This window comes from Cyanistes caeruleus, chromosome 6 (genome assembly GCF_971803275.1).
Source record: "Cyanistes caeruleus chromosome 6, bCyaCae1.hap1.1, whole genome shotgun sequence".
In the NCBI taxonomy this organism is placed as follows: Eukaryota; Metazoa; Chordata; class Aves; order Passeriformes; family Paridae; genus Cyanistes; species Cyanistes caeruleus.
This window is the reverse complement of record NC_141706.1, coordinates 25,267,661-25,285,481: the sequence shown is the minus strand read 5'-3', so window position 1 is coordinate 25,285,481 and position 17,821 is coordinate 25,267,661. Positions and strand designations below refer to the sequence as shown.

General features: G+C 39.6%; 1 protein-coding gene across 5 annotated transcripts in view; it reads left to right on the top strand.

The window, feature by feature from the left end:
* The window catches only part of SLC1A2 (solute carrier family 1 member 2), an 81,961-nt gene that overhangs the window by 61,986 nt on the left and 2,154 nt on the right, over positions 1–17,821 (top strand). For 3 of the 5 annotated variants that reach the window (XM_086894051.1, XM_086894050.1, XM_086894049.1), the window contains exons 6-10: positions 280–406; positions 2,755–2,988; positions 5,297–5,491; positions 8,921–9,055; positions 14,556–14,787. In XM_086894051.1, coding sequence (XP_086750177.1) covers positions 280–406; positions 2,755–2,988; positions 5,297–5,491; positions 8,921–9,055; positions 14,556–14,787 — 923 coding nt within the window. Of the gene's footprint in view, positions 1–279; positions 407–2,754; positions 2,989–5,296; positions 5,492–8,920; positions 9,056–14,555; positions 17,295–17,821 lie in introns of all 5 variants that reach the window. The other 2 variants (XR_015288307.1, XR_015288306.1) reach the window with 1 other exon arrangement.

Here is a 17,821-nt window from a genome sequence, read left to right as displayed (position 1 = left end):
TCTGGATTTGATCATGGTAGTTGAGAATGAGTACATATTAAAAAGTCCCAAGACATATGTAATACCCTGTAGGTCTGAAATCCTGAGCAATGTGCTCTAGGATAGCCCTGCTTGTGCAGGGAGGTTGGACCAGATGACCCACTGTGGTCCCTTCCAAGTTTACCTAAACTGTGATTCTATGCTTCTGTGAAATCTGGATTTGCAGGTAGCGTTAAGACAGTGACTAGGTGCAAAAACTTCCTAAAAGCCTTCTTTTTGTCTTGCAATTTTTCCCAATAGGTTTGATAGGATTCTTTATTGCTTTTGGCATTGCTATGGGGAAAATGGGAGAACAGGCCAAGATGATGGTGGATTTCTTCAACATCCTGAATGAGATTGTAATGAAGTTAGTAACCATGATCATGTGGTAAGTTTGTAGTTCCAACTCACAGAACAAAAAAGTATTTTTTAAAAAGCCCTTATAAAACCTTAATATAGTGATTCCAGTTTGTTAGTAAACAGTGAAATTAAATAGTTGACTTTCTAAAGCCCTGACAGGTATATTAGAACCACAGCAGCATTATTTCTGTTTGGTGAGGATTATTTAGGACCCAGTTTGAAACATTTCTGAAGAGATTCTGTTCTTTGTATGCTGAAATACAACACATGCATGTGCCAGCAGAGGCCTTCAAATGCCACATTGGCTATGGAAGTTCATTATATAGGAAAGCACCTAAGCAAGCAAGAATGTCCCACATAAGAACACCCCAGTCTTCCTGGGAGGTTAGCATAGTCCCAGGGTATTACCTAGGAGGTATAATTACAAAAAAAGTCTGTGGACACAATTTATTCACAGCCTTCTTTAGTAAAAATACTTTACCATCAAATAAAATTCCAGTAGTTTTCAGTGATGTGCAGTCCTTTGTTCAGAATGTGTCTTAGAAGCTCGCTGCAGTGGGGTCACGGGAAGGTGCGTGCCCTGTTTTTGAAGTATACCTGTTTGTTATAATGGGGCCTGATTTGCCTTTAAGGAGTGACTTTACCCAATTAAGTCTGAGCCCTTGTTTACACTTCTGAGAGGGGACTCTTTCTCTCTCATATTTTTTTTTTAAGTGTTTCTCCTGAGTGCTTCCCCAGAGCTATTTGTATGCCAAGTGTGGCCATCTCACATAAAGCCAGTTTGCCAGAACTCATTGCTGTATTTGGCATTGTACTGCTGTGTTCCCTGGGTCTTTGAGAGCAGAAATTGCCACTCCAACATCACACACCTATGGTGGCTCATTGCTGCCTGGCATCCCATGGTGTCCCTGGGAGTAATTTCTTGAGTTGCAGGGTGCCTGAAGCACGAGTCATCAGCACCATCAGTGTTTCAGTGGGACACTGTTAGGCAGGAGTGATGCAGACAGTAACAGCAGTGTGGAAATATGCAGAATAACAGAAAGAACTTGAAGCAATGGCCTTGCATTCCAGATTTGCTCCTGCTTTTCTGTAGATGATCTTACAAAGATGATCTGCATAAAACCAAAGTTGTTTTTGTTCACAAAACTTTCAATATTTACTCAATCTCCACTCGATAGAGAGATGGTAACTATACTCTTATAACCCTCCAGGGGCTAGAATTTACTCTTACTTAGCACCATTTTCTAGACCCAAGACATAATACCCTGCCTACAATATAAACGCTCTCTAGTAGTCAATGTTGCAACAGCAGAAAATCTTTCAAGTTTCAAGAAATTCCCTGTAAATATTTATTTTTATTGATGTGCTTTTTATTTCTCTTATGAAAAAAGGAAATTGATGTTGGGAATTCCTTTAGTTCATCTCTGTTTAGAATTTTTAAAGATCTGTTGAGGCCAGAAGCATGGGGGTTTTAGTGTGTGTTTATAAAGAAAAATGCACTTCCTTATGCAGAGTTAGGTTTTATTTGGTTTATGATTTCTCAACACAGACATCTGTAACTCCCATGGCACCTACAGACTCTCAGGAGCATGGCTACACAAGCATAAAGCAAAACAGACATCTGGCTCTGACACCATGTAGCTCTCTATAAGAGCTGCATTTTGTCAAGTTCATTGAAACGTGGATTTTATGATAACTGGTGTAAGAGCTGGGCTTGCATATGAAGTGATTGAAGGCTTTCCAGACCTTGGGCACATTGCTTGAGAAAACACAAGATATTTTAACAAAAACCAGGAAGCACTTTTATTCTCAAAGTCAGTTTCTTTTGTATTGTTTTAATGATTGAGGAGACAAAAACCCTACCCTAAGTAAAAAAAGCACATGAATAATGAAGAATCCATAAATTAAAAAGCATTTGTCTGAATTGGTGAAAGAACACAGTGGAAACATTTTTAGCCTTCAATATTCAAACAGTTCATTTCAACAAATACTTTAACTGAAGTAAATAATGCAACCCCCTGAAACCAGATAAACAGTGGGTTATAAAAATTACGTTTTAAGAACAAACCTGTACCATTCTTTATAATGATACAAGCCTGTGTAACATCACCATACAGTGTTATTTTAGGATTGAAAACTATTCAGGAAAGGCCTATTCCGTTTGACAGGATGGAAAATGAAGTAGATGGGGAGTTTGCCCATTATTTTTATAACAGACGTGAAAACTATCCCTTGAATTTCCATCAGTTCTTGACGTGCACCTCAGTTTTGAGCCTGAGAGCTCCCCACTCTTCTCCAGTCTGTGTTTTGTTCAGCACAGTTTCTGTGACTGCACTGCCAAGATGAATTCTGTCTATGATTGTTTTCTTTCTCCAGGTATTCCCCGTTGGGTATTGCTTGCCTCATCTGTGGAAAAATCATTGCAATCAAGGACTTAGAAGTAGTTGCTAGACAACTTGGCATGTACATGGTCACTGTGATTGTGGGTCTTGTCATCCATGGAGGGATCTTCCTGCCTCTGCTCTACTTTGTGATAACAAGGAAAAGCCCATTTTCATTCCTCGCTGGGATTTTCCAGGCATGGATCACAGCACTAGGCACAGCTTCCAGGTACACCTGAGAAATACCAGTGTGCTTTATTTTTTAGCAGATTATTACCTGCTGTTTAGACATGGTACATCTGTTGTTCTAATCTTCACTGCAAGTTCATTTTATGCCACTGAATGAAAACTATTTTTAATACAGCTGTGTTTAAATAAATCAAAATACCAGTTGCCTTCAGGATTCTCTAGAGAGGCTGTATAGCTACCTGCAGACATCTGAAGACCTACTTTCTGTTTTCTACCATTTGCCTAATACTTGTGCAAATTTTGTTAATTCTGTGCTCATTTTCTCAACTAGGAAAACGCAGTAATTTTATTTATTTGGAGAGCATGTTAAGACCAGTCTCATTGCATTTAAGAAAGAAAAAACAAACAAACATTACAAAAGAAAAGGAAAAAAAACCCTCTCTGTTTGTATTTTAATCAATTTTGGCAAAATAACTTCTGGACTTCAGTGAAAAACTGAGCATTTTAGACTTTTTAATGCACAGAACAGATATAGAAAAGTCTGTAAGTAACACAGCTCTCAGTAATTAATTCTAAAAAAATCAAAAATTGGTGTTTTGCAATGAGGCAGTCAGTAGATCTTGAGTTGAAAATGTTTTTCAGTTAAATACCATATTTTAAAGTGTTTTCTTTCAATAAATGTTTTATTTCTGAAGAAAATTTAATCTTCCAGTTTAATTAAAAAGGTGAAAACAAAAGACCCTAGTTCAAAATGGACCTCCAGAAAACTGAGCATTCTTGATTTGAAGAATGCCTTGAAAGAACTGTAATTCAGCTGTCTCTTTGGGTCAACCCAAGCCACTCTGCTGAACATCTTCTCCCTTGATGAACAGGAGTCTCTGGGGGACCTTTCTGATGTGCAGAAATATCTGATGGGACATGCCGAGAAGATGAAGTGATGCCGATTTTCATTGGTGCCCAGTGACAGGAAGAGAGGGAGTGGGCATAAACTGAAGCTCAGGAAATACCATCTGAACAGAAGGAAACTCATTTTGCTGTGATTTACTGCAACAGTGCATGAACACTGGCATGGGTTACCCAGAGGAGTTATGGAGTCTCCATCTCTGGAGATCCACTAAACCTGTCTGACACAGTCCTGGGAAACATGGGAAACCTGCCCTAGCTGCTCATGCCTTGAGCAAGGTGGTTGGGATGGGTGACCTCCAGAGATACACTCCAGCCTCAGTAATTCTGTGGCTCTGTGGTAAACAGAGTTGGATTATAGGAGATCTGGTCTGGCCAAGAGTTTTCATAAATGACAATTTACCTAAGGCTTTCATTGAAGTGTTGGAGTTTCCACTTCAGCAGTATTTTTGGATGGAGGTGTTTTATTTTGAGCAAGTGAATATAATGACCTGAAATGCTCTCACAAAAGCAAGGCACTGTGTGTCTGTGCAAAGAGCTTTTCTCTTCCAGCCATCTTTTGCATCTTTTCCTGTCCTCCTACTGTATTTCACGTCCTTTCTTCCTGTCCTCTAGTGTCAGAGAACAACATGGGTTGTATTTTTTTTGCCTGGCTTTTTCAGTCTTTAACGCCATACCAATTTCTCCATTTAGAGTGAATTCACAGTCAAAGAAATTTAAAATTTGTCCTTACAGTCAGAGGTCTGTGTGTCACACTCAGAGGTCTGTATATCAGTGTTATGGTCTGGTTCTTAACATGGTTAGAAATGCCTCTGCCCAAATTAAGGGGCACTCGAGACTGTATGCCAAAGTTGATAGTATGGATTTTATTAAACTGTAAATATGAGAGAGAGAGAGAAGGGAAGGAAGAGAGATAAATATAAAAGAGGTGGGGAGACAGAAACAGAGTGACAGATTAAAGAAAATGTGGAACTCTGTGGATCCCACAAGCATCCCATTGATGCTGTCCATCAGGTCTTCTTGGTGGTGAGGGTCCACCAAAAAGCATAGAATCCAATGGATTACTGTACATTCAAGCCAGGTGGGAATGCCCAGGTTCTTCTCCCAGGGTGGGAGGCAGTTTGACAGTCGCTTGCAGTAGACTCTGGTCTGTTGCATCACATGCAATGCCTTGGTGCAAAGCCTCAGCAATGAGTCTGAAAAATTCATCCAGGCACTCTCAAGCTCTCATTCTACCTCAAGTAATGTTCATGTCTTGGCCTCAGTCCCACTTCTAGCTAAATATAGGCCTAATTTAAAAATTGTCTAAAAAAGGCTTAAATCACAGCAGAAAGTGGAAGTAGAAAATGTAAACAATGTTATTAGAATTTGTGATTTTTGCTCCCTTATGTGTATGTGTTATACTGAGTTGAACTATGTCTTCTTTATGTGTTTTTGCTTTCTAGTGCTGGAACATTACCCGTCACATTCCGGTGCCTTGAAGAAAATCTGGGCATTGATAAGCGTGTAACAAGGTTTGTTCTTCCTGTTGGAGCAACTATTAACATGGATGGAACTGCCCTTTATGAAGCTGTGGCTGCCATCTTCATAGCACAGATGAATGGAATTGACCTGGATGGAGGCCAGATAGTTACTGTGAGGTCAGTTCAAAAGAGTTTTTTTAGAGTCTGTTTTTACAGACTGTAAAATGTGAATGCTTTGGGTTGGATGTCTTCTCAACAGCTGACTCGTCTCAGTTGGATTCAGTATGAAATCCGTGGATTTCTAATAATGATGCACAAATGAATGTTTCATATATAGGTCCCGGTTCTCTGGTGATGTGTTTGCTATCATTTTCAGCCTTAGGGCACGCTGGTGGTGTTTCATACTTCTGCAGCTGACAATTGTCATGGTTTAGCCCTGGGCAGATACCAAACCCCACACAGCCACCCACTCACTCCCTCACCAGCAGGATCAGGGAGTGAATCACAGAGCAAAAGACAACTCATGGGCTGAGATAACAATAGTTCAATAGGGAAAGCAGAAGCAGTGCACACAAGCAAAGCAAACCAAGGAGTTAATTCACTGCCTCCCACGGGTGAGCAGGTGCTCAGCCACCCCCAGGAGAGCAGGGCTCCACCACATGTGACAGGCACTTGGGAAGACAGAGGACATCCTTCCAAACTCTCCTTTTCTCCTTCTTCCTCCCAGCTTATGCACTGATGACATACCCTGTGGTGTGGAATATCCCTTTTGTCAGCAGGGCTCACCTGTCCTGGCTGTGTCTCCTCCCGTGCACCCCCAGCTCCCTCACCACTGTGGCTGTACAAGAAGCAGAAAAGGCCTTGGCTCTGGGTGAGCCCTGCTCAGCAATAGCAGAAACATCTCTGTGTTATCAACCCTCTGTTCAGCACAAATCCAAAACACAGCCCCATGCCAGCCCCTGTGAAGGAAATTAACTCTACTCCAGCCCAAACCAGCACACAAAACAGTGTCAATTGTAATATAAAGCATTATCTGTCCAATGAAATGCTTCTTTTTTTTTTTTCTTTTTTTTTTTTCCAGTTCAGGGGAATGCTGCAACTCATACAGGGGCCATTAACTTTCTAGAATATGTCTGTTTATATACACTAAAAGAAAAAAGTATACCTAAAAAATCTTTCTATGTGAAAAAATAATGAACTGAGAATACTCCATTCTGAGAGTGAGATTGTCTGTGGCATGGTCTGGATACTCCCAGACCTTTTATCTCTAACCCAGCAAATATTAACTGTAGTCTTTTCATATCCAATTGTCTTATACAGAAGAAAGCTGAGCATCTGTATGGACAAAAGAAAGTACCCATTAAAAAAGGATAAGAGTGATTGAAGACTGTTTACTGTAAGGGAGTTTTAACTTGAAGACAGCAGGTCTAACATTTTGAATAGTTGAAATGGAAACCACAAATGAAGGCTGCCAAGTTTGTCTTCTTCCTGCCGTTTTCACCCACACAGTTTTCTTTTATTAAACCTTTTTAACACTAAAGAAACTCCTGCAAAGGGACGTCTAATTCTATGTTTCTTACCCTGCTATACTAGTTCTACATTTTCTGTTAGTTTACTTCCTGCCCTGACTCCTGAAATAGTAAAGCCAAATTTGTAAAAGGTTTTCAGGGCTGCTATTCTAATGAAGGCAGATGCTAGACCTGCATGATCCATATTTGTTCCTAAAACTGAAAATAGTAGTTTCAGAGATGCCACATATTAAACTTTTTTTGATTGAGACCAGGGAAATTCAAATCAGGAATCTGCTGTTGTCTAGATTTGGTAGGCTTGAACCTGAGTTACTCCTCTTCCTCTGAGGGATTGACTAGTTGTCTCTTCCTGATCTCACCGTTTCAAGGCTGGTGTATGCAGCTTTGTGATTGACATTTACAAAGCAGGGAGCAACTTTGGTCGATTTGTTAAACCACTGGTTTTCCTCTTCATGCATTTTTGCTACAGCAATATGACAAGAACTATCTCTTGAGATGATCTTGGTAGTTAAGACAGGTTCTGTTTAGTTCTGAATAGTGCTAGCTTCATTCCCCTCCAGGTCTGAAAGCACTGCTGTGGGAAGGCAGACAGGAGCATTTCCTCACAGAGTTTGGAAGGAATCCCTTACCAGTTTAGGCTGGAAGTGCCTGAGGATCTGGCATCATGTGCAAAGCCTGACAGCAGAGCAGAGCATCCTGCCTGCACACCTGCTGGACATATCTGGGTGTTTAGTAAGCCAGGTTGTGCTCTAACCCAGACACCTGACAAACATGCTGCAGCCTGGGTCAGACCCAGCCAGACAGCATCTGGCAGCTCTAAATCAGGCTAACATCCTCACAGATGAGTTCTGGGGCTAATGGGAAAGTATTTCCTGCAGTCTGTTCTCCCCTACTTCTGTATTGGAAGCACTTTCAGATTTGTTGGGTACAAGTGGTGGGTGAGCCCCTGGTCCCTCCAAGAAACACTAAGGAACTGGCACCTGCTGTGGTGCAGTTCACTGTTTTTGTGTGCTAAGGCTCCACCCACAGCCCAATTTCCTGGGCATTTTTTCCTAGGCAGCCCAGTTGTGGAACTTTTCTCTTTCCTGACTGGCATCCAGATGAAATCCCCCTAGAGACAGAGCCTCCCTCCATTTCCTGCCTCCCTAACACCTGGCATGTGCTAGGGCTTTCAGCATGTGTACAGCCCCTATAGTAGTTTTTCACCTCCTGTATAGCATATGTTGAGGCATAAATAAAAATCAAATTGGTCCCTCTCACCTGGTTTCCTTTTTATTCACCCTCCTCCTCTCCCTCTGCTTCTCCCTCTCCTCCTTCTCTTCCCTGTTTTTCTCCCCTTGACTTTTGCTCTTACAAATTTATTAATTTTGTCATTCTTTATGGGACTGCCCAATGATGTTGATATTTGTTATGGTCTGTGTTATATTTTTACAAACATTTGAAGCTCAGACTTTCACTCCATTGATCTTCATCAAAATGTAAGAGGCAAAAACAAGCACAGTTTTGGATTTATGAAACAATCAGATCAATTTTGCTTTATCATCTAGGGTTATTTGTGTCCAGGCTTGATACACCACTGGGTTGTATTTTGGGAGCTTTGGATACCAGACTTATGTTCTTGTTTATTTAATAATAACTGTTTTCCCTCAGCCTTTAGTTACTTGAAGACAATTCAGTCTTCAGGTAATACAAATAAACAGAAATTAATCACCCTGAAAATTCAACTTGTAGTCACCAGACCGGCATGTCTGGATGGTCAAAACTCTGGATTCAAAACCTTGAATAAGTTTGTTGAGTTTAGAAAACACCACAACACGGATTTTAATGTCATAACTAGCTTACAGACAACCCTCTTCCAATTCTTGGAACAAACCCCGTAGATTTGGCCTCCCCTAATAAATATTTTTAGAGAAACACAAGAGTGAAAAATATGACTTGAACTTACCCTGGTTAATCGTATAGTTGTGTTTAATGGGAAGAACACATTCAAAATATGACCTTCCTAATGGTCACACAAGTATGCAAGTGAAGTGTGTGTTCTCTTCCTGCTACTTCCATTTGATTTTTGTTTTTGCAGTTTGACTGCCACCCTTGCAAGCGTTGGAGCTGCCAGCATTCCCAGCGCGGGACTTGTCACTATGCTGCTGATCCTGACTGCAGTGGGTCTCCCTACCCAGGACATCAGTTTGCTTGTTGCTGTTGACTGGCTTTTGTAAGTTGTGCTGACTCCCCTGCTTGGTGCAGAAAAGGTAGTGAAGTAATGTTTGTCCACAATGCATTACAGTCATTGGTCTTAAAGAACTCTGAGTCTCTCCTCTACAGATAAATCCAAGGAGAAAATGGGATATTCAGTGAAGCAGGAGACACTGAAAGCAGCTTCTCAGCTGTTAAAAACTGTTACAGAGCTCCTGAAATCAGTTTCTGTGAGCCAAGGGTCTTCATGGCACACTTGTGAGCTGACACTTTTATATTGTCTTCTTCCTAAGGATGCCTTTCTGTCACTCAAGAGCAGTTTTCTAATCTTTGCTTTCATATTTCCGTTTATTATAGTTCTGGTCTAAAACGAAGGATGAACGCTGAAAATGCAAGTTCCATCAGGATATTGCCAGCAAGTTATAGAGTGATTTGGGAATTTGTAGTATCAAATGTTTTATACTTGTAGGGAGGAAAGTTGGTTTCTTATTGTATATAAGCAAATAAAATACCTTTAAAAAGAGCCTGTTCCAGGGCAGGACAAAGAACAAAGACAAGTAATAATGAAAACTGAAATAAAGAAGGTAATTCCCTCATTTCATTTTACTGACAGATCATTCAAACTAGAAAGAATGGCTTTAATTTCCAAGAACTTGTGATCAAAGTCCTCCAGTGCCATTGCAGGTCCTCCAGCCAGAAACAGCTAACACACATATTGTTTTCTGAGGTTACTGAGGTCTTCAACACTTGAATACAGAAGCTGAAAATACAGAGAGAGGGTATGCCAGGCCACATCCTTTCTCTTGCTCTTCTTGTTCATTTGACAGCTGGGATATCCTTCTGTCATCTGTGCAGAGCTGGAAGAGGCTCAGTAGCCCTTAAGTTGTACTGGCCTCTGGAGACACTTTTGTATTGTCCTGTACTGCTGCAGCACAGTATATTCTGGTATATTCTGGTCAACAGCCAGCTCTCCCCTAATTTTCTTTTAAGTAGTAAAGACATTTGTTTTTGTTGTCCCAGTTGTGGTGCCCAGAAAGGGAGACATAAATATAACTGTACTATTTGTGTGTTTTCTCCTACACTAGCAGCCTCAGCTGCCTGCTTCTGGTAGCTTTCAGTTCCAGAAACACAATTAAAATTATGCAAGAAGAAATAGCAGAGTTGGGAATGAACATGTGCAGATAAAATAGAAGTTTAATTTTCTGTCATTATCTTTCGGCTTATTGAGAAAAATGAAAGAACTTAATCCTCTAACATGTATTTTGGGTCTACTGGCATGGTCTATCTGTCACTAAGAATTTTGAAGGATAACATGCAGCTCTGATTTCTGCTTCAGGGAAAAAAGAAAGGGGAATTTAGAGCTTGAGGAGGCAAAGGGAAAACTTTACTTATGTGATTTATATATGATTGAATTTCATGATATCATGATACAGAATGGTGAAATGAGAAGGTACAGAAGGCATAGGGAAGGATATGATATTCAGTGAGTTTATTATATTTATGATGTCATAGCTGAAAACAGGAAAGTGGTATAGGAATCTGCAGCTGGAAGAAGGAGAGAAAAAATATATAAAAATATATTTTAAACATCTGTTTTTCTTGGCTCTCCAAGTAAGGCAAATAGGTAGGTTTCTGCAGCTGGTAGGAGGATGTGCAAAAGGAGCCTGTGGTTTATTTGGTTTTTTTAGGGAAATGTATTTTTAAAATATTCCTGTGGACTGAGAAGCACTGCCTACACTAGCAAGCCTCAGAGCTGTAAGTTTATCAGCAGTTCTGATCCACTAGTGGGTGTTGCATTTCAGCAAATCCCACTGGCTAATCCAACCTTTCTTAAGAAAAAAAACCTTCCATACTGTGGAGCTGTAGCCATGATGAATGTAGGAAGAGGAAGGATAGGAATTCTGAAAGAAATACTTCAATATGTCTTTCCAAAATAAATGGAAGGCAAGAGAACTTTCAGCCCAAATGGTTGGGTTTGGATCCTCATGGCCTACTGATCAGCAGTGCCAGTGCAGCATGATTCAGAGCTGAAAGGTAAAAGAGATAAAAGAAGAGGTGAAAAGCTCTGTGTCATGCCACTGGTGCTGCAAAGTCAAGATACTGTTTGTTGGTGAAAGTGCTGTACTTACTAATCTATTTTCAACATCTAATAGCTTCATTTTCCATCTTCCAGTGGCTGTGTTGTGGTACCCATAAAGATCTAATGAACTATGAGGAATGATGCTGCTGATATTGCTATGTCAAAAAAGGGCATGCAGGCCAACTTCTGAGCGAGCTTTTGCATGCACAAACCAGACCTAAAGAATATCTGAAATGAAATGTCATAAAAACACATTTTATTTACCTACAAACATTAAATAATGTTACAGCAGTATTTCTAACAGAATGTAGAAGAGAAGGTTAAAGTATTTAAGACCCAATTCCAGCCGCTTTTCTGGAACACATGAGTAAATGTAACCAGCCATGTAGAAATACTTGGAACAGCCCTTCAGTAACATTTCAACTTCAGATTAAAAAGATTTTAAAAAATACTCTACTCTATGAGTTTTTCATTATTTTTGATAGATGCAAATATCAGAACATCAGCTGATTTTACAGTACTACCACCACCTGAAATTGTGGTCGTACTAAAACCAGTTTTACATGATTTAGTCATCGTGTAACACAAAGATCACTTTATGTCAAATCCTTAAACTTCGCAGTCTCTCCTTCAAACTGGAGCTTAATGGTTTCTATATAGATTTTTTCTCTAGCCTCTCCAATATGTGTTGGGTTGTTCAATTTTTCTACCTCCTGTGCATACATACCCAGTGTAAGTTCTTTCAACCAGGCAAGTTTCCCAGGATTTCACAACTCTTACAGTCTCTCCTACAGTTTAAAACCAAGCACAGCACAGCAGTGGCATTTTTAGGACAGTAATTATATGCCAACAGATGGAATAAAATGAGCTTATTTTGTTTGAGCCAGAAACTGGGTACTTACTCTCCAGATGTGAGCTGACAAGCTTAGCAAATATCAGTGGTACCAGATTAGTGGTATTTTGCGGCAAAGAGAGAGGAATTAGGGAAAACAAGCTTGAGCAGCTGATCTGGTACTTAAACTTTCATTCAGTAACTCAGAAAAAGATTACTTCAGTTCTGACTCTGGGTATGAATATTCTGAATCTAGATCTAAGCCAAGGCTTAGGTCAGAGTCAGAATATTCAGACCCACTTGAAGTCTGGGTGTTATGAACAGGGTCTAGACTGCAGCTTTCCTTTATTTGTTTTGTTTACGTCATCCCGCTTGCCTGGAATTAATTGGTTGGTTAGTTTTAACGAAAGAGTAAGTACAGTTGTCTTTGTTCTTCATAGGGTATTCTTTGCCCCAAAAGAGGTCAGTGGCACTTTGCTGTTGATTTCTGACAGCTGAGACTTTGCTGTTTCTGTTGTAAGAACCTTCCTGGTTTCCTTCGGATCGCTCAGTGTAACGCATTGTGCATCAGTGTGCAGTTTGTATTGCTGAATCTCTCAGCTAGTGGTATGTGTGCAGGAGCTGGAGCATCTCCTCAAATGACCCTTTCAGAATTTGAATTCTGCCACAATTATATTTATATATTCTCTCCACTTTGTTTCTTTGGCATCCTATACTATCCCTCTGTCATGTGGCATCAGTGAATCCCTTCAAAATTTAATACCACTCATGCAAAAAAATTAAGTAGGTGTTCTTTTTGTAGAGTTGTATTGCTAGGTTCAGTGTATTTAATGGTCTTAATTAAAAATCCCACCAGAAAGTCTTATTTTCCTATTCTACCACTCTGACCAGGTTTAAAATAGTCTTCACAGGCATTGGATGAGAACTGTATAAAGCGTTTAATTTGTGTGAAGCAAATTAACTGGAAGGACATTTTCCTCCTATAGACTGTTGGTTTCTTTCTCGGGGAAATTACTGTTGAGGTTTTTTCCCTTCTAGGTATTCTTTTGAAACCAAAAAAAAAAGAAAGAAAATTAACTGCTTCAGCAAAGATATTACACCACAAAGTCTGTAAATATGTAAGCATGATAATGTTGAGAGGGAGAGGAGAAACTTGAATGGGACTATAATTCCACAGTCAAGAAAGTCAGATTTACTGATGTGTAGAGCAAAGATGTTAAAATCAGCTCAAAAGTTTATATGATCATAAGTAAACATGAATAATGAATGTTTATCAGTTGAGGTTTTATATATTTAGAACTTTTTTTCTCAGTGTTCTACAGAAAAAGGAGCTGTAACACAAATCTAGTACTAGAAATACTAGAAACGTTGTTTTGAAATTAATCACTGTCTTGGGAAATGAGGTCTTACATGCTAGCTTTTGTCACTTGGCAAGTGTCCTCACTGTTCAACCTGGCCATTTTGTGTAAATGAATCTTCATGAATATACTTCTGAGAATTAATCAGTGTAATCACTTCTTTGACCTATTTGGCAGAGCTAGACTCGGTTGCTTTCATTTGGTTTAATTTGCAAGCCTTGGTCAGAAGGTTTTTAGGAGTTTTATGTTCAGTGCAGATATGAAGAGGCAAATGAGATTGTAAATGATTTTAACATGCGTGCTGCAGCAGGAAAGATAGCAGTATCCAGCTCCCATTTTTGCAGAATTTTGGTCAGGTTTGGGGCACAATTCTGAGGTCAGGGGAAATCCACAACTGTGATTCACTGTTGACAGATAGAACCGCACTAAAGACAAGACAGGAGAAAGATGGCACGTCTGTTTAGTGGCATCCTGTCCAGAAAATGCCAACAAACATATTTCTTTGTAATGAAGCATGTTAGCCTCTGTTGGCACCCTCCTACAACAAGGGGCACTCGTTAGTGAAATGCTGTCACAGGCTCATAATTTTGTAGGCCATGACCTATATTTGGGTTGCTCATATGCCAAGCTCTGGCACACATAGTGTGAGTGGGCATGCTGCCACACCAACAGATGGCCATCTGTAAAGATGGTGCCAGGAGAGGAGCTTCAATAGCCTAAGCATTATGGAGATATTTCAGGCATTTTTGTTCCCCATCGTTTGCTCACTAAGAGTAGAGGGAGAGGCTGTTTGTTAATTCAAACCAGGAATGAGAAAAAGCTCATCAGAACCAAAATCCTTTTCTCTGGCTGCATTAAGTTCAATGCTCTGATAAATTCATATGAAACAAAAGGCAGGGGTGTGAGCCTGGCACCCTGATATTGAAACCCCCAGCTCCAGAATCAGGCACTGGGGGGTCTCAGTTAACACAGCTCTGCAGTTTGGCTGGGATCTAACATACATTCTTTGCCAAACCCCATGAGAATAAGCGGCTGGGACATGGGAGTTGGAACATCCTCCATGTCTGAATAAGTCCCTTGGGGGAAAGCAAGCTTCTCCCATTTCCCTTGAAAGCTCCCATCTCTCTGTTCAAAAGATACCTTAAGCTTCGTGAAACAAATGCAGTAATTGTACCATAAACAGGGCTGCCATGCCTTACTTTTTCTTCCTGTCATGCCATTCAGCCTCTGTCTTTCCCTTCTCTTGTAGGGACCGGATGAGAACGTCAGTCAATGTAGTGGGGGATTCTTTTGGTGCTGGCATTGTCTACCACCTTTCCAAGGCAGAACTCGACACCATTGATTCCCATCATAAAGGGCATGAAGACATTGAAATGACCAAGACTCAGTCAATCTATGACGACATGAAAAATCATAGGGAAAACAACTCAAACCAATGTGTTTTTGCAGCTCACAACTCAGTCATGGTAGATGAGTGCAAGGTACCTTTCACATTTATGGATATTGAGACATGTATATAGCACTGCATGCTTTATTTTATTTTTTAACCTGCATGTATTTTTCAAATCGTTCTGCAAATAACAATGTGACAGCAAGGTCCATGAACCCCAGACATTTTGAATGTGTTTAAGCAGTTCAAAAGATGGTTTTTTTGCACTCTCTTAAAACTTGTCATTTGATGGGAAAAAATCATGTACTTTGTTTACATATCAAAAGGCAAGATGCAGCGTATTATGGAATATGCCAAGACACAGAGAATATGGCATCACCTTCTATGGACATTTACTTAATTTTCTGTGGCAACAGAGAACTTAATTGCCAACCCAAATGAAGGATGGCTGCAATTGAGATGCAGGTGTTGTCACCTGCTGACTGCCTTCATGATATGCTGTTCAGAGGTCGACATGTTGGATGCGCTTTAGCATGAGAATGCTCCTGCACTCACACAGCACGCTTCTGCTTCTCTTGTGTCAGCGTTCCTTCCCGAGGCACTAAGGCACAGACACTCTCTTCCCTCTGTAACCCCTGCTGTAACTAACATGCAATATTAACACTAATAATGACGTCTTGATCAGAGTGAAGTGAGCTTGAGCAACACCACCAGCTGAATGCAAAGACAGTTTCAGGAGGTTACGGGTTAGAAGTTCACTAAGAACCCACCACTGGAATGGGGCAGTTTAAAATCCAGAGAGAGCTTTTGAAAAGGAGGAGAAAAGAAAGCAAAGCAAGATGGAACTTCTAATTTCATAGTATTTTTATTTTTTTGGCAATTATTAATGCTCCAGTCTGATGCTGTACACTGTTTTTGAGACAGTGGGTTTGCCAATCATCTTACCTTAGCCATTTATCCAAACAGATTCTCTTGTATCTCCCAGTTGCCACAACTGAGCCAGTATTTAGCTTGTGAAGAACTGCACTAAGTCCATTAGCACATCTCCATTTATATTGGAAATATAATCCTATACTGTCATTTTCTCTTGTGTCTAGCCTAGCTGGAAATGTTCTTTAGAAAGATTTTTTTTTCCTAATGCTTACTTCTTGAGAATGCAGGCTAAACCTGAATTCTCAGGTGAAAAAGTAATACTGAATTCCAGGAAAAAAACCAAACAGCATTCATCTTATCTTCAAATTTTTTCCTGAATTTTCCAAGGTTTCAATAAAGTGATTTTTTAAAAAATCACACATTTTTTCTGACATGGCTGTCCCCTTTACCTTCAGGCCACGCTTTTTCCATTTGAAAAATTTAAAAACTAAGATCTGAAATGGAAAGAGAATACATGCTTACATAAAATTGAAAATGGTCTTTAATTGATGTTTCTCAAAAAAGGCAAGGACACAAGAGATTAAAATTTGAAGAAAAAAACTCTTGAAAGAAAGACACTTTTTGGATAACTTATTTTGAATTTTTTTGAAAACTTTTTAAGTTAAATAGACAATTCTGTGTTTAAGATTATGTTTATGGAATTGAATACTGATAATTTAATCTACTCCCAGTTTCTCAGATTTGCAGAGAGATCCAAGTCAAGTTAAAAAGTAGTAGCCTGTTGATGCAAACAATACTTGCACTTTCTTTTCTCCTTCAGTTTCTCATATTATCTCCCTCTGCTGAGGCAATAGATTGCCTCAAAACCATGGATTAGCAGTGCTGTATGTCATCATAAGCACACCCTTTAATTCAAGTTTGGGACCAGTGATTTATGGGCTAGAAATGTTTGTTCTTTTTAATTGCTTTAGGTTTGCTCTGCTTACAGTCTCAGTTTGCACTTTTAAACTCATGAAAAGAGCCAGGCTTTACTGGATCGAGCACAAGACTGACTTTGAGCAGGTCACTGCTCTTGTCTGCCAAAAGGACGTGTTGTTGTGACCTAACTGATGAGCTGTGAATATATGCTGGCACTTGCAGAGCACTTGGATCATGTTGAAGTGGTCCACAACTCCCAAGTGTTAGACTTGCGAAGGCAACAAAGAGTGGGATCTGGGGCTTTGAAACAGCCAGCTGTTAATTTTGAAAAGCCATCTCTTCATCCTGTCCAATGCGCTGGTGGGTTGAAAAGCTTACTGCAGCTCTGGTCAGGATATGGAAACACTAATCTACTAGCACACCCTTTCTATTTACTTTCTGTAATATATTCCATGTATAACACTCATAGATTATAATTTTGCATGGTCAATGTACATAATTAATAATTAGTTTACCTTTGTATGGGGTTAGAGTGGTTGTTATTGCATGATACTTTTGTATTTTTTTTTATTACCATATTTCACATGACTCTGTGTGATTTTCATTTCTGAATAAGCTGTTCGTTGCTGTATTTGCATGTTTTCCCCTTCCAATTATATAAGAAAAAGCTTGACTTTGTTTCAAAAATCAGTGCATTTTGTCATGTTTCCATGTCCCAATGCTTCCATACATCCTGTTTATCCAGCATGGGGAATTTCAGCTCTGTCTTTAAGTTTTCATTTGAAGCTGAAGATGTTAACTTACAAGGTAAGTTAGGAAAAAGTAAGCCAACTTTTTAGAATTAAATGAAAGATTCTCTCACATTTTCTAGATCTACATCAGTTTTGTAAAGTTAAATTGGCATTTTACCCTTTTGTTTTTTGATTTTTTCAAGTAATTTGGAGATAACACGGGTTCATTTATACTGATCTCTGGAATGGAACATATTGTCCAGTGTTCACTGTGAGTTGGTAGATCTCTACAGGTCTTCTACCATACTTAGAAGCTAAAAATTCCAGCATGTATCTTTACAGGAAAGAGTGAGGTTTTGTTGTACCTCATGTGAGATCAGTTTAGCACTACTGTGAATTTTTAATTGGACTATACTCAAAATCTTTCACTGCATTGTTATAGTGGTATGATGAAAAGTACTTTCACAACATGTCTTCTCTTCCATTTCTTTAAAGGTGGTGTAATTGTAGGTGAGTTTGTATAGATACACATCTATGATTATTCCGGCCTCGCATATTTTACATGTTGTTGCATCTGGTAGGCAGCTTTGCTAAGGAATTCCA